Source organism: Gopherus flavomarginatus, chromosome 3, assembly GCF_025201925.1.
Source record: "Gopherus flavomarginatus isolate rGopFla2 chromosome 3, rGopFla2.mat.asm, whole genome shotgun sequence".
Taxonomy (NCBI): Eukaryota; Metazoa; Chordata; order Testudines; family Testudinidae; genus Gopherus; species Gopherus flavomarginatus.
The window spans coordinates 125,010,518-125,034,026 of NC_066619.1; the positions used below are offsets into that span (position 1 = coordinate 125,010,518).

A 23,509-nucleotide genomic window follows, 5' to 3' on the forward strand; every position below is an offset into this window, starting at 1 on the left:
TAGTAAACATGTGCAACGTAGCCAAGTTACAACTATTACAGGGATGATAATTTAAAATATTCTGAAATGAGAAAGAAGAAAAAGGAATCTGCATGAGAACAAAGAAAGAAGATATACAAGCCAAGTGGTGTTCCCAGCATCCCAACAATTAAGTGTCAACATCCTTTACACCTCCATTCCTGTCCAAACTAACCACACCAAACAACTCAGGCAATCAATAACCCAGGAAAAGTCCCGGTGTGAACAGCGCTTTATTGGCAAGAGAGCTCTCGCACCGACAAAGCTACCACCACTCCTTGGGGGTGGAATTGTTTTTTTATCAGCAGAAGAACTCTCTCCTGGCATCAAAGAGCAGCTATACTGCGCACATTTTAGCAGCACGGCTGTAGTGGCACAGCTGTGTCGCTAAAAAGATGCGTAGTGTAGACGTAACCTAAATAAAATCCCTCTCCACACACTACTGTCAGCCCTGCAAATTCAGCCTGGATGCTGCAAAAAATCAAGCAGGGCTCTTTTCTGTTTGATCACCAACACTACTATTAGAGGTTCTGCAGCCCAAGTTAGACCCACAACACATGTACAGTCCCACTTCCTTCAGTGGATTTCCACAAGTCTACTCAGCTGGAACTCTGAGTAAATCTGCTGAGTTGCACACATGTGAATCACACACTCCCTCTCAAACCAGCAGAGCCAACAGAGCTAAAAAGGTGTAAAAAGCAATTAACGTTTTATTTTTGTCACTGAAGTCAGATGATGTGGCTCTAGATGCAAGCAGTGAGAAGATCCCAGGATACCCTGAACAACAGTAGATGAGAACTGCGCTTCAAAAGGATCCCAAATGACAGTGCCTTAACTGTGTACTGCACTTTCCATCGAGCTCACTGGCAATGTCAATGCTTCATGTTAGCTGCAAGACATGAGAAAAGCATTCTGAAGCTACACTGATCTACACTGAAGCATCACAAATAAAAACGTTACATAATACTGTGTTTGCAGAAGCTATTTCAGCAAGACTTCAGTGTCATCGGCAATAAGAAATAACCCAAGAATTTAGCAACCAACGTACTACCAGAGTAAAGCTGCAGCACCAATTACACTGTACTAATGGGATAATATGTAGGAATATTCTTGAAGACCAGAAGCCATCCAAGAGTCATCCTTTCTAGAAGTCTGGCCACACCAGGTGCACGAAAACACATACACTTACTTGTTTTCTTTGCAATATTTTTTACACTCAAATAGCTTGATCAAGTGCACCTGAAGGCTTAAACTTCCGATATAAGAGCAATTATATTTCTTATTTCAACATGATCCTCTCTATGATGCCTGTCACATTAAACAAGGGAAGTGCAGTCATCCCTGTGCTTTCTTCTTAGAGAGGGCAAAGTGCAAGTTAGTGAACACAAAATGCTTCCAATGATTTTTAAATATTGTTTGAACTTTTCTCCAGTTACAATATATGAAGCCAAGCACACCCCATTTTTGCCTCGACCTGTTTTTGCACATACCCGGGCAAATTTCAGCATTCAATTTAGTTCACCTGGATCCTCGTTTGCTCAAACTTCTGAACTCCGTAACAAGCATTTCTAAATATATGCACACAGCACTACTGCAAATTGGACTGAAATGCTGTAATTTCTCTCTCTCAAATTTCTGTGTGCCTGAGCTGGCTTACGCAGTTAAACAGAAGGGTTGGCTCAATACAAAAAGCAGAATGACCTAAAGACTTTACGCCATGGAGACACATCTCTGTATTATTAGACATTCTTTAAAATATCCCTGGCCAGCTTACAGCTGACCTCAGTACAGGCGGTGCCTCAGGCTTCCAGTGTCAGTGACGGTTAAATGACCAGGGACTGAGCCAGCAGGGATTATGCCTGCAGTGTGCCACACGCTTTTCCTGCATGACAGGCTAGCTAGTGAAACAGGAGCAGAGCCAGCACTACTGGATCAGTGTAACAACGCAGCGGCCGATTTCACTCCCTCCTCTCCATGCTGGACGCTCCTCTTGGACGATTCCTGGAGTGCATATCTAAACAGTATATTGCAGAGACAAAGGTCAGGTGAAAAAGCACAGATGTGTAGAACAGCAGTAATGAGAGCTTCAGTTAGCAGCCATCCTGAGATACCACCACCACTGCCAGCAGCAAGGCAGCCAGCCGGCAGAAGCCATCCCAGCACCACAAGCCTGGCTGTCACAACCCACATGCCCTGGGTTCAAGGAGTCAAACTGAGAATTACCGGGCTTATACCACTGTCGAGATCATCGCAGTCCTGAGCAATTCTACATCTACTGGGGGCTTAGGCAAGGGAAAGTAACAGAAGGGCTGGGGGGCAGAGCTTCTCTAGTTCCACCTGCATAGAGGTGAACAGGTTCTTGGATCTCTTCAGGGCTGGAGGAACATACACAACACCTGTTAGCCTAAGGACTGAGCCTCCCTACCAGCCCAGAACACACCAGCCTTCCAGCCACACTCCCAGTGCCCTGGCCTGAGGACCCTGCTGTCCTGCAGGCCAAGCTCTGTGCCTCAGCATCAGCCCCACACACCAATCAATTAATGCCCCACTGCTCAACTCCCCATGCGCACACACTCCCCCGGGCCACTGCCCTCCACGCCCAGACAGAGCAACCAAAGCTGGCCCTACACACAAGCCTCTGCAGGGAAGGTGGAGGGCTCCTTTTTCCGCAGCCCGACCCCAGTCCTCCCAGAAAACAAGGAGCAGCCTGCTGAGAAGCTGTGGGGCACCAGCCTGTCTGAAGACCAGCAGCAGCAGGCCTGTGCCTGTCACCCTAGCTGAGGGCCCACATAGGGGGGTCTCAGCTGCTGACACAGTCCAAGCATGTAAAGAGCTGTGTGGAGACCCTCCTACAACACCAAGAAAGCCCGGTGTGTGGTGCCCCTCCTGCCACCTCACCAAAGGGCTGTGGGAGAGGAAGGGAGAGGCACCACAATCCCACTGCCCTGTCAGGGACTCTCAAACCCTACCCCTAGGGCCAGACTAGCAACCCACTCGGGCACCCTAACAGCACCAGGCTGACTTTCACCTCACAGCAGCAGCTGCCCTGCCCTACACCATCCCACAGGGCAGTGTGATTGGAACAGTACCACATCACAGCGGACATAGACTGAAGGCCAATTTCGCAACCTAGAGATTTCACAAAAGCCTCGTATCAGGGAATAGCTGTGTTAGTCTGTATCCACAGAAACAAAGAGGAGTCCCGTGGCAACTTAAAGACTAACAGATTTATTGGGTCATAAGCTTTCGTAGGTAAAACAAACCCACTTCTTCAGGTGCATGCAGTGAAAATTACAGATACAGGCATAAATATACTGATACATAAAGAGAAGGGAATTACCTCACAAGTGGAGAGCCAATGTTGAAGGCCAATTCAGTCAGGGTAGATGTGGTCCATTCCCAATAATTAATGAGGAGGTGTCAATACCAAGAGAGGGAAAATTGCTTTTGTAGTGAGCCAGCCACTCCCAGTCCCTACTCAAGCCCAAATTAATGGTGTTACATTTGCAAATGAATCGTAGCTCTGCCGTTTTTCTTTGAAATCTGTTTCTGAAGTTCTTTTGTTGAAGGATGGCTACTTTTAAATCTGTTATTGAATGTCCAGGGAGATTGAAGTGTTCTCCTACTGGCTTCTGTACGTTACCATTCCTGATGTCTGATTTGTGTCATTTATTCTTCTACATAGAGACTGTTTGGTTTGGCCAATGTGCATGGCAGAGGGGCATTGCTGGCACATGATGGCATATCACATTAGTAGATGTGCAGGTGAATGAGCCCCATGGTGTGGCTGATGTGGTTGGGTCCTCTGATGGTGTCGCTAGAGTAGATATGGGGACAGAGTAGGCAATGGAGTTTGTTACAGGGATTGGTTCCTGGGTTAGTGTTTCTGTGGAATGGCTGATTCAGGCAGATTGATTATTTCTTTAGGAGAGCCGGGGTCAAGCTTGGGACAGTGAAACTGACTAACTGTGCTAGCAGGAGCAGATCCTGGGCAAACTTCCCCACGCAGCTTGAAACAGGAAGTTGGGTTCTGACCAGCAACACCCCTGCAATTTCAGTCCCTCTGGAGCAGGGACTAGCAATCATGTGAAGTTGTGTGGCAATTTCCCAGCATATGAGCAAAGGTTTGCTAGGGAGTAAGACTAGATCACCTACCTCATTTTCACCGGTGAGCCAAGAATTTGTGCAGAGCTCTCCTAAAGTGATGTGGTGGCACCTAGTCCCCTGCGCAACTTTGCCTCTGACAACATCTTAACAAGCGAACTGTCTCTTACAGATTCATTTCCAACTCCCACCCTTAAAGAAGTCAAGTAAGGACATTTCACTATACTGCTCAGTCTCAGCAGCTCAGAGCTTAGCTAGCTGTTCTGGCTTATTGGGAAGGCTCCTCTAGGACTCCCTACTTTGACTTTTCACCCCGAAACCCACCCCTGCACCCTGCTAACAGGCAGGGGCGGCGTGTATTGTAGTCTGGCGTGGGCCCACACTCCACCCCCAGGTCCCCTCCTGCAGTTCCTGGTGCTCTTCCCTGGCACAGGCTGGCTGGGCCTAGGCCTGGCCTCCTGCAGGGACTCAGGGTGGCTGACTCTGGAGCTGTGGGCCATGATGGGGTGCCCTGGGCTCCTGCACGGGAGGGGGATGGGATGGGACGGGATGGGATGAGGGCTGGTCTCCCCACAACGGCCGGGTCACCAGACGCCCATGCTAACGGGATTTCTTTCCCCTGTGCCGGACCAGAGGGGACTCTCTGGAGCCCTGGAATCAGTAGTTTCCGTTCTTGGGAAGTCACCAGACGGCCTCTTCCCTTGCTGACCCACGGGACTCAACAAAGAGCTTGGGACCCAAACTCAGATCCCACACACACACACACCCCTTCATTTCTTAATTGCTCGTGGTGCCCCTAGCCTCTGTTTGCCAGAAGCAGGGAATGAGTAGCAGGGGATGGATCACTTGATGAGTCCCTGTTCTGTTCACTCCCTCTTGGGCACCTGGCACTGGCCGCTGTCGGAAGACAGGATACTGGGCTAGATGGACCCTTGGTCTGACCCAGTAGGGCCGTTTTTAGGTTCTTATGGATGGACCAGTGGTCAGGACACTAGCCTAGTCTTAGAAGAGACCTGGGTCCAGGTCCTTGCTCTGCCACAGACATACCATGTCACTCTGGGCAAGTCGCTTGGCCTCTATGCCTCAGGTCCCAGCTCTCCAATGTAGATATCGGCCCTGCCCCTAGGGTGCTGCATGGAGAAATACAGTAAAGATCACGAGGCTCCATGACACTGCAGTGAAGGGGGGCAGATGAGTACCAGAGATAAACAGATCTCTTCCTGAAGCAGAGCTCTGAGGGCCCAGGGCCAGTCTCAGAAACTTTCCTCTTCTCCACAGAGAAGGGCTGTCCAAGGCTGAAGAATCAGTCTCAAGTGATTCGAACTTCATGTCCTTTTTAAAACCATTTGCTTTGGCAGTTCCGAGGAGAAGGGATTAGAAAGGCCTACAGGGTTCCACTAAGTTGTTTTCTTTGTTACTACGGAGAACTCACTAAACCTAGCGTTTCATACATAGCTGCCAGCTGCCGCAAATCCCCACAGAGGAGATTTAGGATTTAAACTGCCTGCAAAGTGACTGTTTCTTAGAGATCTGCCGCAGGAGATCTCTGGCTTGGCTCCAGTTCGTCTGCCCAGCATCAACCATAGCCAAGTCCTTCCTTTGAGCAGAGCTTGGAAAGGAGATAGGAGCGCAGAGGAGTGTTGGCAAACTTTCACTTACCATCCCCTCTTCTCTGTATCTGATCTCCGGTTGCCTCCCAATGGCACAGAGGATTTACTGGGTAATCACAAGGTGTGAAAGCCATGTCAGCACACCAAGGTGCCCCCACCACATAGCATGGTCGAGCAAGGTACGCAGACCCCATTTTCACAAGTGCTTCTCCCCTTGACTCAGAGATTCAAAGAGCAGCGTTTTCAAAAAGCAAACACTGATTTCCCACCACTGCACATTGCACTGGGAGTCTCAGAGCAGATGAGGGCAGAACTTCATCTGGAATTTCTTTCTTATAGCTGTAGAAAGTACAGACAGACTAGTTAACAAACGACATGCTTAGAGGGTTTGCATTCCTTTAAACTGCTCTCTGAACATTGTGGTGTCAGGATCAATTGAGATGCTTTGCAAGAGAAGTTACATTTTCACCTACAGCCATATCACCATGGGCTGTGATCTTGTCAGAGCTCACAAGCTTGGCAAGGTCAGGCCTGTTTGAGCGTCAGATCAGAGAATTGCTGCATAAGTGTTGTAAGTACACTAGTGAGCGCTCTTCCTGCCAAGCAAGAATTACACACCAGTGTCTCCAGCATGAGTGGGGTGGATTAGGCTCTGGGTTATTGGTAGTACTGTATTTTCAATGAGAACCAGAGCTTAGTTCCTGTCTATACAAAGTCTTAATACATCATGGCACTTCTTGCAAGAGCAAGCAGTTACCTATTTTGAACCCAAATAACATATTGTGTCTACACACATTCTCCCTTCACTTTTCCCCTTCAGGAACTCTGTCATGGTGCTGTGAGCTGTTATACACCAGACATTGGAGGTGATGGAATACAGCAGGGGGCAACATGATCCCCGTATATGTAGTTAGTGACATGGTTTGCATCCTTAAGATTAGAGCAGAAATGGGCAAAATAAGGCCTGTGGGCCACAGCCGGCCCGTGAGACCGTCCTGCCCATCCCCTGAGCAGGAGGAGGTTAGATGAGGGGAAGTCCTGGGGAGGGGGGGGTGGATAGGCATGGGAGTCCCGGGGGGCCTGTCAAGGGGCGTGGGGGGTGGATAGGGTCGGGGCAGTCAGGGGACAAGGAGCGAGGGTGGGGGGATGGGTCAGGGGGATGGGTCAGGGGCTCTGAGGAGGTTAGTTGGGGGCAGGAAGTGGGAGGGGGCCAGGCTGTTTGGGGAGGCAAAGCCTTCCCCACCTGGCCCTCCATAGTTTTGAAACCCCATTGTGGCCCTCGAGCCAAAAAGTTTGCCCACCCCTGGATTAGAGGCACCATATTAAAAGGCAAGTCACTAAAGTCACCCTCAGGGAATTTAAGAGTGCAAGTGAATGCAACTTAGCGACAAGCAAAATCCATCTGAAAGCAAGACGTCTCAGAGCTGAAAAAGTGTGTTGTCACCAACCAAATGTTGCACTTCATGATAGCCATAGCAAAGTGGCAATGGTTAACTGTTATTTCTGAGAACAAATATTCAGAAAAACCCAAGAGTGACTCACAATAGCAATTTAAAAGAAATTAAGATGAAACTCCACACAAACCATTTGAGGCACTCACAGCCCAACTGTGGCTCTTGGCAATTTAATTGTTGGGTAATAGTGGTTTGTTAGCTTTCCAACTAAAATTTAAAGGGCTATTCTAAAAACTGCTGTCAGCAAGCTCCCCGTTGTGAAGGTTAAACCACTGGCTACAGTTTTCCTCATTACTGAATTCCTTCGAGGACTCTTTCAGAATGTGGCTCTGTTAGATGCAGAAGGAAAGAAATAAAAGCCAGTCAGTAACAAGGGCAAATTTATTTTGCTCCAAACCTACATCTGAAGCCTGCTTAGGGCATAAGACACATATTGAGCATTTAACAGAGTCAGAGGCTGCTGAAAACATAAGATACTGAATAGCCTAGGCACAGAACACTGCATATTAAGCAGGGTGGATTTCATTTAAATCTAGTCGGGAAGACTCAATTTAATCATAGACTCAGACTCTAGGACTGGAAGGGACCTCGAGAGGTCATCGAGTCCAGTCCCCTGCCCCCATGGCAGGACCAAATACTGTCTAGACCATCCCTGATAGACATTTATCCAACTTACTCTTAAATATCTCCAGACATATTCCACAACCTCCCTAGGCAATTTATTCCAGTGTTTAACTACCCTGACAGTTAGGTACTTTTTCCTAATGTACAACCTAAATCTCCCTTGCTGCAGTTTAAGCCCATTGCTTCTTGTTCTAACATTACAGGCTAAGGTGAACAAGTTTTCTCCCTCCTCCTGATGACACCCTTTTAGATACCTGAAAACTGCTATCATGTCCCCTCTCACTCTTCTCTTTTCCAAACTAAATAAATCCAATTCTTTCAGCCTTCCTTCATAGGTCATGTTCTCAAGACCTTTAACCATTCTTGTTGCTCTTCTCTGGACCCTCTCCAATTTTTCCACATCTTTCTTGAAATGCGGTGCCCAGAATTAGACACAATACTCCAGTTGAGGCCTAACCAGAGCAGAGTAGAGCGGAAGAATGACTTCTCGTGTCTTGCTCACAACACAACTGTTAATGCATCCCTGAATCACGTTTGCTTTTTTTGCAACAGTATCACACTGTTGACTCATATTTAGCTTGTGATCCACTATGACCCCTAGATCTCTTTCTGCCATACTCCTTCCTAGACAGTCTCTTCCCATTCTGTATGTGTGAAACTGATTGTTCCTTCCTAAGTGGAGCACTTTGCATTTGTCTTTATTGAACTTCATCCGGTTTACCTCAGACCATTTTGCTGATTTGTCCAGATCATTTTGAATTTTGACCCTGTCCTCCAACGCAGTTGCAATCCCTCCTGGTTTGGTATCATCTGCAAACTTAATAAGTGTGCTTTCTATGCCAATATCTAAGTCATTGATGAAGATATTGAACAGAGCCGGTCCCAAAACAGACCCCTGTGGAGCCCCTCTTGTTATACATTTCCAGCAGGATTGGGAGTCATTAATAACTGCTCTCTGAGTACGGTTATCCAGCCAGTTATGCACCCACCTTATAGTAGCCCCATCTAAACTGTATTTGCCTAGTTTATCGATAAGGATATCATGCAAGACCGTATCAAATGCCTTACTAAAGTCTAGGTATGCCACATCCATCGCTTCTCCCTTATCCACAAGGCTCGTTATCCTATCAAAGAAAGCTATCAGATTGGTTTGACACGATTTGTTCTTTACAAATCCATGCTGGCTATTCCCTATCACCTTACCACCTTCCAAGTGTTTGCAGATGATTTCTTTAATTACTTGCTCCATTATCTTCCCTGGCACAGAAGTTAAATTAACTGGTCTGTAGTTTCCTGGGTTGTTTTTATTTCCCTTTTTATAGATGGGCACTATATCCCATCATGGATTTCTACATAAAAAGTACATTCCTGTTAGTTGTGAATAATATGTATTAAGGTTATAACAACTCAGAGATAGATGAGTCTCTTTTACGGCCTGCTGCCATTACAGGTTTTCCCTTCTAGTTAGAGAATGGTATGGTGGATCTCAAATCAATGAAGGCTACATTCAGAAAGACCTCAAGACTTCTAGAATATGCTGCTCAAACTGTTTCACATTTGTTTCTACTGCCTGTCCATCCCTTCTCACATTTATCTCCAGACTTCTTCTCTTTTTCCAGATCTAGTGCGCCCCCAACAATCTTCTATTCACTGAACTTTTAGAAACTTTGCACTTTTATAGAGAGAGGTAAGGGATTAATTCTGTGTACACAAATTTGCAGAGAGACAATAGGGTTGAGGTCTGTTATTTCTCACCTCTATGTATTATTTATTTAAGAACATTTTGCTGTTAAATGTTATCTCTGAAGACACAAATCCAGTCTGAGAACTGCAAAACTAAGCATCTCTGATAGTATCTTCTAGACTGAGCACTGAGTGCCATTGAGTAGATAGAAAAATTAACCTAAAACTATACCAAGGCCCCCGGAACCACATAAGATTGGGTCCCTAATCCATGAACTATTGGAACTCATTTACAAAACTTTTCTTAAACATTACATGAATATATTGCGTCATACTGTAGAATTAGAATTTATAATCCCAATTCCATGATGAGATATCTAAGTTATAATGTATGTTAAATAAATCTCTTTAGATAGGTTTTTTCCTCAAATCATTTTATCAAAAAAATCGATTTTTTCTTCATTTTTTTTTTTAAAACTCATTGATTTTTATCCACCCTGATATTAAGGCAGCATTAATGTATCTACAAGTAGATCTATAGTCACATAAGAATTATAGTATTGCTGTCCGGGAAGAAGCACCAGGAATGAAAATGGGGGAGATTTTTGTCTTTCCTCTCCAACCTCAAACAATGCTTTCACCTGCACCCATCAGCCTGAGAGTGCAGAATTTCCACAGAACTTACCCATTAACACTGTAGCACACCCCTCTGCATACATCCTTTAGTCCTAAGAGGATGGGTACGACTTAGGCACAAATCAATCCGATAGTGAACAGAAAGTGCTGAAGTATGTCAGAGTGCACAAACTGAGCTGCAGTTAGCAATACGGAGCTATTTGTTCTGTGCAGTCCGAATCTGCTCGTTAACCCATCGCCAGCTAATGAATTTCAGCAGTGCTACCCAACAGACAAATTCTAGGGCAGAGCAAATGTTGTGTGGAGGAGAATGAATGAGAATGAGAATATAAAGAAATGGTGACAGATATGTGATATTACAGAGCATGCTTCTCTGTGCCAGTAAGTTTGGTTCCTTAATGCTAGGTAAGTAGGCAGACAGGGTGTGATGGGGTGAGTAGGAGGAAGAGCACATTACTGGCCTTTCCTTGTCACAAGTCCCTGGGAAAGAGAGTCACTAGAAGAGGGCCTTATCCTCCCAATTGAACTAACTTTCTTATCTCCACACTGATTCTTGCCTGCATATTTATACCTGCCTCTGTAAATTTCCACTACATTCATCTGACAAAGTGGGTATTCACCCACGAAAGCTTATGTTCCAATATGTCTGTTAGTCTATAAGGTGCCACAGGACTCTGTTGTTTTTTAAGGATAGAAGTTTACCATTAGCTGGGATATCAGAGCCACCCCCAGCCCGATGTCAGAGCTGAGAAACTCGATGCCACACTTCAAGAGTCTGGGAAGAATTCTAGACCCATCTATGGCTGCAGAGGCAGAACTACAGACCGTTGAGTTCTCCCTACCAGCCCAATGCTCTGCGAAGCCACCGCTGTGATCCCCGGTCACAGAGAGAGGCAGCTGACTAGCCTGATACACACGATGGCCTAATGGGCGAGCACAGGGGTGAGGTATGTTTAGAGAGATCCAAGCCATTAGCAAATAAATCAGTCAAAACAACAACTAGGACAGGCGACACACACATTCATTACGTGATAGGGACCAGCCAGTACAGCTTCCAGGGGCAAAGTGAGCCTCTCCGACCCATGCCAATGGAGGGAGGTCCTCAGTGCGAAGGATCTAGGAGACCGACTTAGCATACAGTTATGAGCACCACACATCTACTCTTGACTGAACGGTATCATCCCAAGAGCTCTCAAGGACTTACACCCTGCTCCTGAAGTACGACATTTGTGGGGAAACCTTTGCCGTACAGGGGGAGCAGTCTGGTAGCAGGAACAGGAGAGAGACAGTCACCTGTGGTACCCTTATGACAACAGGTAGCATCCCCAGGCAAGGCACTCACAGCAGACCATTAGAAGAGAATCACACAAAAAGGGCTAGTCATAGACTGGTTTGCAGTATATAAGATGGCATTAAAAGCCATGGGTCAAGCAATCTCCAGCAACACGTATGGTATGTGAGCACAATTCTAAATGATCTCCTCCAATGGCCCACCATGTCACCATTCAGAGTGCAGCCAGACCACCATCATTTGACCCAGCATTCCCCCTCTGCCCCCATCTCACGGCGCAGAAATGGTTTTGGGTTGCTTCGTGAACTGCAGAGGCGACACTCCTTTTCACTTGTGACAAAAGGGCACTCATGAAAGACAAAGCACTGACTCTCCATTTGGAGATACAACACATCCACACCAAAAGGTCCTTTTCTCCTCCACAAGCTACAGCTGTGACTTACTGGTTGTTCTGAATCCGTGAGACATAGCTTAGGGCACAAAGAAGGCTCCACCAATACTGTCCGGCCTGGGTCGCTATCTATGTGGTTGAAGCCCATAACTTTTCCCTAAGTTCTGTTTGGTGGGGGGATTATTTTGGTTGGCCCTTTCTCTGTGTTTTTCCAGCAGCCCAACGGCATGCCTGCCATACCAGATGCTTTGGCCTCATTCTTAATGCCTGTCCCAGTTATTTCCATCTTCTTTTCTGCGTAACTTTGGAGATAAGTACTTGTTAAATGCTAACAAATCTCAGTATCTGTTACAAATTCATTCCATTTAATAGCTAGCATTTTACAAAGCCATCTGCTTTGTAAAATCAACTGTCCAGCGGGTTCCTCAGCCAGTTCTTTTAAAATTCTTGGATGCAAGCTATCTGTACTTGCTTGTTTAAAACTATTTAAGTTTCGTAGCTGCTGTTTAACATCCTCCTGACACACTACTAAAATGTAAAGAGTTATCAGGTTGCAGATTGTCAGTACATCCAATCTTCTGTGAGCTGGGGAATGCAGTTGCCACTTTGCCAATTCATGACATTATTCCCTTCCAGATATTCCCCTTGGCTTGCACATTACTGCCAAGGTACATGAAGATTCTCCTCTGCTATTCCTTTGCCTTCTCAAGTAAAGGTTGAATGGGGAGTTGCTGGGATTCTCATTAGATATGTTTTTTCATAATTAATTAACCCCATTGTTTTTGTGATGGGGCATGCACATAAAGTACACACAGGCTCAAGGGAATGGTTCAACCTAGACACTGGTGCTAAACTAGAATGTAGTCTCACCTCTCCTGTGTGAGATCACCATTGACTTCATCATGAGAAAAAAGCACAGCTAGATACAACACAGGAATTGTACGGCTCAACAAGAATGCACTAGAAGACCTGGATTTTGCTCACCACATAGCTCTAAGCAACAACTCAACCAACTGTGGTTGAATCAAGTTTATTTTTCTAAGTTTTTCTGCAACACTTATCACTGCCCTGTCGGATCACATCACAAAACATTAATGCATTACGCTCACCACTAAGGTCTGGTGTGCACTACAGGTCTATGTTGGTACAACTACATCACTCAGCGGTGCAAAAAATCCACATCCCTGAGCAATGTAGTTATACCAGCCTAGCCCCCCACGTAGACACCGCGATGTTGGTGGAATAGCTTCTCTCATCCACAAAGCTATCGCCTCTCGGGGAGGTGGCTTAACTACGCCAATGGGAGAGCTCTGTCGGTGTGAAGCAATGCAGCTGCGCCAATGCAGCATTTAAAATGTAGACATGCCCTAAGTAGTGAACAAAAGACAGAATCACCCTTGTTATTGGGGTTTAGGAGATTAGCCGGTGTCTTAGTGCCAGAGAAGGGTGGACACACCTAGGTCCAGCTCAATATTTTTGACAGAAAAAGCATCACCTTCAGAACACAAACTTGATCTTACAAGAACACTTCAGTGGTGCCCAAAAAGCGAGAAGCACTCAGGAGAAGTTGGTCCTCTTCCCAGTCTGACCCTGACTTCTCTGCAGCTCTGTTCCCAGCCTGGAAAAAGAGAGACAATATTTCCATACCACACAGGCTGTTGGGAGATGCTCAGATACTGTGGTGATGAAATGTGCAATGCTCAAGCCACAAACGTTCCAGTTTTACCCTTCACTGCTAAGGAAACTGCTTCAGACCTAACAGCTGTGCTGGTTTTAAAACAGCAGTCAAGAGACTGTCAAAAGTTATTTCCAAAATAACTAGTTTTATGATGACCCACAGCACAAGTGCTCTTGATCAAAAGAGCTGAGCAACTGGCTTTCAAGTCATGCTCACAGATGGGAAAAATCACCATTTCTAGAGACAAAATAGGTACAAGACAGTATAGCATGTTGAGACCCCAGAGACAGAGAAGGGCCTGAACATCTCTCTAACACTACGCTCTGAGCTAAGGAGCAATGTTTATAGACTAGATAAATAAGAATCTACATCCCTTCCTGGAAGGAAAGAGCTGCAGTCACATATAGGCTATATAGCGAGAAGCGGGGACTCCGCAAGACACTAAGCCAGAACAAGGGACCGGAAAGAGGAAAAACTGCAAGATGTGAAATAATCTGTTCTTACAGTTAGGGCGGGGGAAGGAAATCAGTGTCACAAGACATCAAATACAAGCAGTCAGAAGTAATTAACAGGCCTGGGGGTCAGGGACACTAGAGATGCACTATCGATGGCATTTATTACTGTAACTTTTGCCACTGAAAGAAGGTTTTCAAATAATTCATTAGATTCTTAGGTTACAGGTACCCTCAATTATTTGTGGAAGAGAGTTTGCTCATGTACGCAGGGCTATATTAAAGATATTTGACTGGAAAGTTTCCACGAGTAGTGAGTGCTTACAACATGATATTTCGTAATTGGAGAAAAATGGAGGATGCTGGAATATTGAAGGAAAATGGATGCATACCAACCTACAAATTCTCTTCTTCCTTCCCTATGCTAGCCTCCCCTGACTAATGTCCACTTGCCTTACCCTCCCGGCTGTAATCTGGACAGATCTCACAAGACAAGCAGTCAGAGTGGGCCAATGCTTTGAGGGGAGATCTCAGAGGACTAGCTGGATGATGGTTATTTCATGGGTGGCATTTTACTGAGTCAGCACTGAACGGGGGCTCCATGATGGTCCAGTGGGGCAGTCTGTCTATAGCAATGTATAGTATAACTCCTCAACATCACATCCTATGGCATGGTACTTCTTTCCCAGGGAAAGTCCAAGGCAGATACTTACATTCTGCCTATCGATATCTCCATTTAGAACGGTAAGGGGCTCTCTCTCACTTGGACTGTTGTAGGATTGCTGACCAATGTTAGACCATTGCTGTACTTGACCTGCCACTAGAAATAATCACACCTGTGTGTGTACACATGCTCAAACAAGTGTTGCAATTCAACGTTTGTTAAGTACTTGCTCTTATCTGAAGATCTGCAACTGTAGAAGAACAAACTAGTATTTTGTCCTTAAAAATCTAAATGTCTCTTCTGCACAGCAATCTTACAACGTTCAAGCCTGTTTAAATGCTAGTATCAATCACAACACTTCATCACTGTGTACATTAGATGCATTTCGGTTGTTTTAATTGCTTATGCGCAATGAGTCCACAAAAGACAGATTGATACTTTACACAGCAAGGAAGAAACAGGAAATAGTTAAGAATGCGTTAAAGAAATCTCATTTAAAAAACTATCACCACTCTGAACAGGAATGTTATATTAGTATCACTAGTTTAGATTAAAGGCACATACAGAATATCCCCATATTGCTTGGAATATATGACACTGACCTGGTCAATACAACAAAACCATCTTGCACATAACTTTTAGCCTGAGTGTACAGTGTTCCTTAGAACTAAATCTCACAGAAATAAAACGTTTTTCTTCATGTTGCAATGTGTTGTTGGCCACATGAAGCAGTGTGGGTGCCAATGAACAGAGGCACATACCTTCCTCAACACTTGGGTGAGAATGCAGCGAACTGTGCCAGCGAGGCTCTCGCCTTCAGATACAGAGCCCTGCCACCCAGCAGCTGCCAAGTGGCATCTGTGCGCCCTGCACTCATTTCTGCTCTGCCCCCTCTGACTAAGGTATTTATTATGCCATCAAATACACCCACTTCTTTAGCAGCAAATCTCGCACCTGCTATGTGTCACTGCATTCCGTGCCTAATGCAGAGGAGCCTGTGCAGGAAGTTATTTGTTACAAAACGAGAACAGTGATTAAAACACTTTTTCCACAGTTTGAAACCTGAGATGACCTTGGGGAGAAAAACTACTCACACCTTTAAAGGAAGAGGGGCTCTTCTGGCTTAGTCACTTTAAACAATCTGTACTAGAAGTTTAATTAATGCAACCAAAACAGACGCTTTTAACAAAAGTCCGCCTTCAATATAAGCAGACATTCTGGGCCCGATTCTCTAGCACGATACCTTGCACTGTCATTCACATCTATGGAAGAAGGTGAAGGGGGCAGCGTGTGCAAGATCCCACCGGGGGAGGATGCTGCTGTGATGTTTCATCCCCATTTTGCACAGATCTACCTGAACACAGAAAGTGTAAGATGGAGATGAATCAGACCCTCTCAATTCCACTTCAAAGAGTTATAGGAAATAAGTACCATGGCAACTACCGCTTTGAGCAAAAAAGCCAAGTAAATACACTAAGCTCCTTGGGCCCAGTTCTGTCCTGAAACACTCAGATGGAATTCCCGCAGAAGTAACTAGATGTGGGAGACTCTGGAGCACGCAGGTTTGAAGAACCACAATGCATTTACTAGATATTTTAAAAGTTGATTCCCACTGTTTCACTAACATGATGTTTTTCCCTGTAGGACTCTCCTTCCCCAAATTCACCAGCTTTGATTCTTCAAGTACCTCTGAGTCGCAGGTTACTGTCGGTCACAACATCAAACATGCATATGCAGCTCTGACAGCCAGTGGGGGATCAGCTTGATTTTGTGTTAACTAAATCATGTCAGATGTTCCTGCAGGAACGAATTTTTTGACTGCATCAGCACCTAATGCAGTGTTTCTCAAACTGGGGCCACCGCTTGTGCAGGGAAAGCCCTTGGCAGGCCGGGACAGTTTGTTTACCTGCCCTGTCCACAGGTCCGGCCGATCGCGGCTCCCACTGACCTCGGTTCGCTGCTCTGGGCCAATGGGAGCTGCTGGAAGCGGCGCAGGCTGAGGGACGTACTGGCCGCTGCTTCCAGTGGCTCCTATTGGCCTGTAGCAGCAAACCGGGGCCAGTGGGAGCCGCGATCAGCCGGACCTGCAGACGGGGCAGGTAAACAAACAGGCCCAGCCCGCTGGGGGCTTTCCCTACACAAGCGGCGACGCCAGTTTGAGAAACACTAACATAATGGATTTGCTTTTAAAAGCTTAATGTAGGGCAGGAGTCTCAAGTTCAAAAAGAAAAAACCCACCACCATTTCCAAAAGTTAGTCACAGCCTAGTAACTGTCCTAGGTTCCTAAGTATCCCTCCATCTGCAGCGCAGTTCTGGAGTGCCAGACAGCCACTGATCAGTTACGAAGCAAACAAGCTGCTTCACAGAACAAGAGGCTCCAGTTGACAACAGTATTTAGGTTTCGCTTTTGCCCAATCGTTGCTCTGGGCCAGATCCAGGAGTTTTCCATTGGTTTAAACACATTTCATAAGGCTCACGAACAGGCCATCACACAGTTAGCTTTGCCACATGCTGTCAGGGCCGGGACTCCACAACGGCACTGGGTTCCTGGGGTGCGTTTACATTCACTTAAAGCTCCGTTCTCTACCCACTGCACAGCTCAATTACTGACGTCTAATGAATTCGACAGTTTAACACATGAGCAGATTTATGACATTTCGTGTTACCGTTAAACACAGAAAGCTTTAAGTAAAGCCATATGTTTTCACTTAATGCAGAGTGCCCCTTTTTCTTGGTTATCTGGGAATATTGCAAGTTTGTTGGGGCAGAGAATCACGTCTCCTGAGTGTTTGTACTTAATGCTTAGCAAAATATTTGTATTACAGTAGCACTTGGGGCCCTGATCTTGGCTGAGGCCTCCAATGTGCTAGGTGCTGTACACACACAATGAGAGGCAGTTCCTGCCCCAAAGAGCTGATAATCTAAACAGACAAGACAGAGAGAGCAGGAGAGAAAAGTGGCCCAGCGAGGTGAACTGACTGACCCACCTTCCCACAACAGATCAGTGCCAGAGCTGGGGAAAGAACCTCGGTTCCCCGACTCCCATGGCCCAGTGCCTTACTCACTGAGTAGACCACACTGTCACCCATAGGGCCCGAGCACTGACTGAGGTCTCTGGATACTGAAATATAAATATTATTAAAGTCAACCAATACCTACGAGAATCTTGTGCTGAACTTAAGGATCTAAAGAGTATTTCATAGAAAGAGTGATTCCCTGTCCTTTGGACCAACTTCCCAGGTCCTTCCGCTGCTTGTCAGAGTAATGGAAAAGCCAGAGAGTTCTCATTTCCACAACTGAGAGGAAGCAAATAATTCAGCTGGAAAGTTATGTAGTTCCTCTTTGTTCTATAGCTGAGAAAGTCAGTGTTCAGGAAATTAACGCCTCCTATGAAAGTTAATAGAAATATCATCTGATGTTACCAAACAGGAAAGCTTCATTGTTTGGGTTGAGTCCTCAGTCTATAGCTGGATTCCTTGGAACGCTGAAAAGTCAGTAATGACCTCCAAACCCTATTATGTGGAATATTAGCCTGGTACCATGTTTGTGGATATACCGCCTGAGTATGCACTTCGAGTCAGAGGAAGTCAGACAACTTATATCTGGTACTTTTTTTTTTTTTCCCCCATGAGACCAGGTACATTAATGTTCATGACTGAGATGAGCCATCACAGCAGGAAACAGACTAACACGAGCTCAGGCAAAAATAGTCAAGTATATATGCCTTTCACACTACAGCCATGGTCTGGTTCCAGTTCTGTTCTTCAAAATGCTAGAAAGAGTTTGTGTTCTCTCTCACTTATATCAATCAGAAAAGTGATAACTGAGATTTGGGAAGTCACTTTTGGCATTATCCTACTTTAAGAGCCTTCAACTGCTTATCCAAACTATTTTTAAACAATGATTGTTGGGTTTTTATTTTGTTTAGCTTAGCATGTAGCCTCAGAACAAGTATGTAATTGAAAAGAGCAGTTCCTTGAGTTGTTCCAATCTAGTGGGTAAATACTGTACATGTTTTATAACAGGCTGCCATGGTTGCAGATTTAGAAGCTGCTCTTTTAAAAAAAAAAAATTGCTCCAGTAGGGTTTAAAATTGAGTAAAATGATTTTGCCTGTGACTGTCATGTGATTTTTAGAAATTCATGCCCAATGAGCAACTATTATGCATTGCATGTGCCCTACTAGGCAGTTACTTTCTAAATATACATGCCTCAAAGGAGGAGGTGCTAAGGGCATGCCACTTTCAAATACAGATCTCAAGTCATGCGGCCTATGGAGAAGCGAGATAAGAATTAATATTTTAACTATAGATCACTCACTTCCTTGAAAAGAAGTGTTTCCAGTCAGTGACTACACATGACTGACTGACAATATAATAAATATCTTGGAGTTTGAATCTTATTTTATTCTGACAATTGGATTTATTTGGGACTACGTTAGGACAGAATATAATTTCTTCATTTAAATCACAATGGAAATGTGTTACCATTCAAGTCAACCATGTTATATGCCTAAACATGCCCACATTTACCCAATTTAAATTGATAATATCCAGCAAATATTTAGATGATATGAACCTACTGTTACATTACTCTCTCCTGTACACTCCAGAGTACGCTGCCGTTGAATTGAGACCTAGTCACTACTGCGCTCAGGGAAAACTAGACTATGGCTATCAGAATAATAAAAGCGGGGATACCGGCTTCACTTTTAAATGATTAATGCTACTTCCCTGTACAAAGGCTGCCACGATTTCTCCATAGATGGTCTACTGTTTGCAGTGCTTGGTACATACCCATAGAGCAGTGGTTCCCAAACCGGGGTTTGTGAATCCCTGGAGGTTCACAAAACGTTAGAGGGGGGTTCTCGGGAAAAAATTCCCTAATGGAGCACAGAGCTGTCCCTAGAGACCCCCGGGCAGCACTGGAGCCCATGGACTTCCATGAGCTACGCAGATCAAAGCAAGCATATCTGTCACACTGAGGAGATTTAAACTTCAAGACTCCTTATAAGAATTGGAAAGAAGATGTGGATATTTTTTCGCTGTTTTCAAAATTAAATAGGCAGCTAGTATTGTTTTTAAAATTATCATCAAGAACAAGTTTAAGCTTTGTCGTAACGTGCGGTGTTTGCCTGGACTGCTCAAGACTTGAATGCTTGTGTAGGAGGAACTGAGTTGGCTTCTTAAATACCTTCATGCTTTTTCACATCTATGTTTCATCAAGGAGTATCAGGAGCCTTGTCTTATAACAGGCTTATTCAAAGTGATACAAGCTACGAAAGTGAGATCTTGGAAGAGTGTTGCCATTTTCATAATGTAATAAAAATATTATAACGATAAATAATAATAATTAGCATGTAATAAGCATGTCATAAAAACAAAAATTTTATTCCAAGCTCACTGCTTTTATTATTTATACTCAGGTAAAGGAGAAAAATCCCTGGAAATATTCATTTTTAGGAGGGGGGTTCGCTATACTTGACATTTTAGTGAGAGGAGTTCACAGGCTGTTAAAGTTTGGGAACCACTGCTGTAGAGAAATACTACCCAAAGAAAGCAAAATATTTACAGTTGATGCTCAAGCATGTAAGTCTGTTTCAGTATTGTGCCTTCTATTGCACAAACCACCAATAGATATGGCGTAATCAATGGGACTTTACTCAGCCTTAATCTCTGCTTCACCTTTGCCACTGAACTTCCCCTCCCATTCATTTTACAGGCATTTCTATGTTGCTCTTCACCATAGTATCCAGTGTCTATTTACATTTCGACACAAGTGACTAAAAGCAACCCTTCCATAATGTTCAGATCAGTCAATGACAGACATATGGAGCTAACCTCACGTGCTGAATCACATCTTGGTCAGGTATCCTTATATTCTAGAACCTACACCAGAAGTCAGCAGTGACCAGCAAAATAATTCAGTTGTATGGAAGAGAATCCCTATACAAGCCTTTCCAAAACACTGGACATAAAAGTTTCCATTAAATAGTCTCTAAAGCAATCTGACTACCATTTGACTCACTCTTAGAATAGGGTGACCAGATGTCCCGATTTTGTAGGAACAGTCCCGACTTTTGGGTCTTTTTCTTATATAGCCTCATATTACCCCCCACCTCCATCCCAATTTTTCACATTTGCTGTCTGGTCACCCTATCTTAAAACCAACTTTTGTAATTTGTTCAGTATGACTGCCTTCAGAAAGATCAGCGTACATGCCAAAGGAGGAAGGTGATGTATACTGCCTTTCCCTATGATCAGCTGTCAAAAAGTTATGCAGTAAGCACCCACAACTTAAATCACAACATTATTTCCAGAGAGCATCTTCAGGAAAAATGCAAATGATTGAAGCCAAGAAATCATCTGCTTCTAGCACATAAATCATGTTTCATATCTGAAGACAAAATAATGAGATGGACTGAAAATCAGGCAAAGTAGGTCACAGCAGAACCTGTAAAAAGCTGCACTTGCTTGCTGATGTTTGATGCGTGGGTGACATAAAATCACAGACAGCAAGGGAACAGATGGCGATGTATCCTCAGCACTCCCAGCAACCTTGCTAACACCTCCAGCTCTGAGTGCCAGCACCAAGTGGCTGGCATTACACTCCTTTGAATACTTTGGTTATTGTAGTGCCTGACCCACAGTTCTTTTTCTCTTTTCCAAACCTTATTTCCTGCAACGCTGAGATTAAAAAAACCTCTCCTCCTTTACTGACCTGGCCACTTCTCCTTTCCTCTCTTTCTCCCCCCCACCCTCGAGGGCATCGGCTCTTGCTCTTTCATTTGGTCAGAGAAAGCAGTCGAGTCACCGTCTACACAAGGCAAGTCGGAGCCGAGCGGTGCCCAGGGAGGCCAGGCCTCTGACCAAGCTGCCCCCCAGCTGGTCTCCCCTCAAGCACTTCGCACCCAGCCTCTCAGAGCTTCCCAGCAGGCGTGTGCGGAGCTCCCGCAGACGAGGCAGCTGGGTGCCCGCTGTGCTGCCCAAAGCCAGGGTCACAGCCCTACCAAGCCTCGAGCTTGGGCCTCCCCAGCCCCAGCACAGCCCAGGCAAACCCAGGAGGGCAGGCGCTGCCCCGCCCGCCCCGAGCTGCTAACTCCCTGCCCGTGCCCGGCGGCTCTCACCTTCTCCGGCTTGGCGGAGGGGACGCTGCTCTCCGGCGGCTCCGGACACTTGCCCACCTTCCCGGCGGCGCCGCCGGGCGGGCTCCAGGTGATGGCCGGGGCGGCGGCGCCCTTGCAGCCCCCCGCGCCCTCGCAGCCGCTGTCGATCTTGATGAGCCGGTGCTTGGGGGAGAGGTAGCGGCCGTCCGGCGGGGTGGGCGGCCGGCGCTCGCTCTGGCTGCGGAAGAGGTGCGGCGAGCCGGCGGCCGGCTCCTCGGGCGCGCAGGGCTCCGGGCGGCACAGGGCGCGCAGCTTGCGCAGGGACGAGCCGGGCCCGCTGTAGGGGTCCTCGAAGTCGCGCTCCTTCTGGGCGCGGTAGGCGCGCAGCAGCTCGCCGGGGTCGTCGCACAGGTGGCGGGGCGCCAGGCGGGGCGAGGTGTGGCGGTGCGCGGCCAGCAGCTCGGCCCCGGGGCGCCGCTCCCGGTAGTCGGGCCGCGGCGGCTGCGGGGGGCTCTTGGCCTTGTTGTTGCCCAGGCTGAAGTACTTGGTCAGCCACTTGGCCATGGTCCGGCGCTAGGGCGCAGCGCCCATGGGGAGGGCGCACGGGGGGCCGGGCCGGGGCGCTGCCCGGCGCTCAGGGGCGCAGCCCGGCCCGCGGCAGCCCCCGCCCCGCCATGGGGCTCCAGCCGCCTCCTGCCCCCGCCCCGGCCGCGGGCTCCAGCCGCCTCCTGCCCCGCGCGCAACTTTCCCGGCGCCGGGGGCTCCCCGCGGGCACCGCCGCGCCGCTTCTCCCGGCACCCGCCGCGGGCTCCGGGCAGCGAGCGAGCGTCCTGCTCCGCTGCGGCTGCTGCCCCGCTGCCAGCCCGCCCCACGCCCCCGGCCCCAGCCCGGCTCTGCTGCGCCGCGCTCCCCGCCCGGCCTGACCTCAGCACGCACCGGGGAGGCGGGGACGCGGCTGTTCCGAGACTCCCCCGCCCCCGCCAAGGGGGCCCCTGCCTATCCCGGGCCGGGGGAGGGGCCGGCCCAGGTGCCAGGGAGGCGGGGACCTTGCTCAGTGCCCCGGCTCGGGGACTAGCTGCGCCTCCTGCCCCAGCCGCTCAGTCTCCCCCGGCACTCAGCGTGCTCGGCGCCGGGCGGCTCCCGGGCTCGGCTCGCCGATGCTGGGCGCTCCGGTGGGGGGGCGCGTCCCGGTGCTTCCCGCTGGGGAGCCGCTGTCACTGCTCTGATCTAGCCCGCACGCCGCGCACCTAGCCGAGCCCGTGGACAATGCGCCCGGCTGCCGCAGGGCGGGCCGGCTCCCTGCTTCAACACGTGTCCTGCTTGCACGTACTCGGCGCTTTCGTTACAATTCGGGTTGGTCTGTGGGGCTAAGGTCACCCTGGCGCCAGGAGACCCACTTTCCTACACTCCCCGGGCTCTCCCGGGACTTTCCTCCCACTGAGTGTGCGGGGAAGGCCCCGGGGGATCCGCTCCGGGCAGTGTCGCGGGGAGCTTTTTAATTATTGAGCTTTGGTTATGCCAGACCGCGCTAAATGGAAAGGCAGACACAGGCCAAACTCAGACACAGGCACACAATTTGGGCGCTAAACATGGGCTGAAGCAGAATGGTTTGTTTCTAGATAATCTGCCCCAGCGACTTTTATTTCCGGGTTTTTTAGGGGTGCGAAGAATTGATAGGTTAATAACACTGGAGTAAACCTGCCCAAGCCCTGAGGAAGAGAAATTGTTTCAGTGTTCCAAGGATGGAGGAGTGGGATGAAAACCAGGAAAACTATCAGACGTGGGGATGGAGGCAGTGA

The 23,509-nt window shown here is 47.2% G+C and overlaps 1 protein-coding gene across 3 annotated transcripts in view; it reads right to left on the minus strand.

Annotated features, from left to right (window-relative positions):
- SHB (SH2 domain containing adaptor protein B) overlaps positions 1–22,274 on the minus strand; it is a 148,004-nt gene extending 125,730 nt beyond the window's left edge. For 2 of the 3 annotated variants that reach the window (XR_007772998.1, XM_050943141.1), the window contains exon 1: positions 21,732–22,274. Coding sequence is in view for 2 of the 3 variants with exons in the window: in XM_050943141.1 (XP_050799098.1) it covers positions 21,732–22,274 (543 nt within the window). In the remaining variant the exon portion in view is untranslated. Of the gene's footprint in view, positions 1–1,562; positions 1,587–11,820; positions 11,847–21,731 lie in introns of all 3 variants that reach the window. The other variant, XM_050943142.1, reaches the window with a different exon arrangement.
- Positions 22,275–23,509: the final 1,235 nt, after the last annotated feature.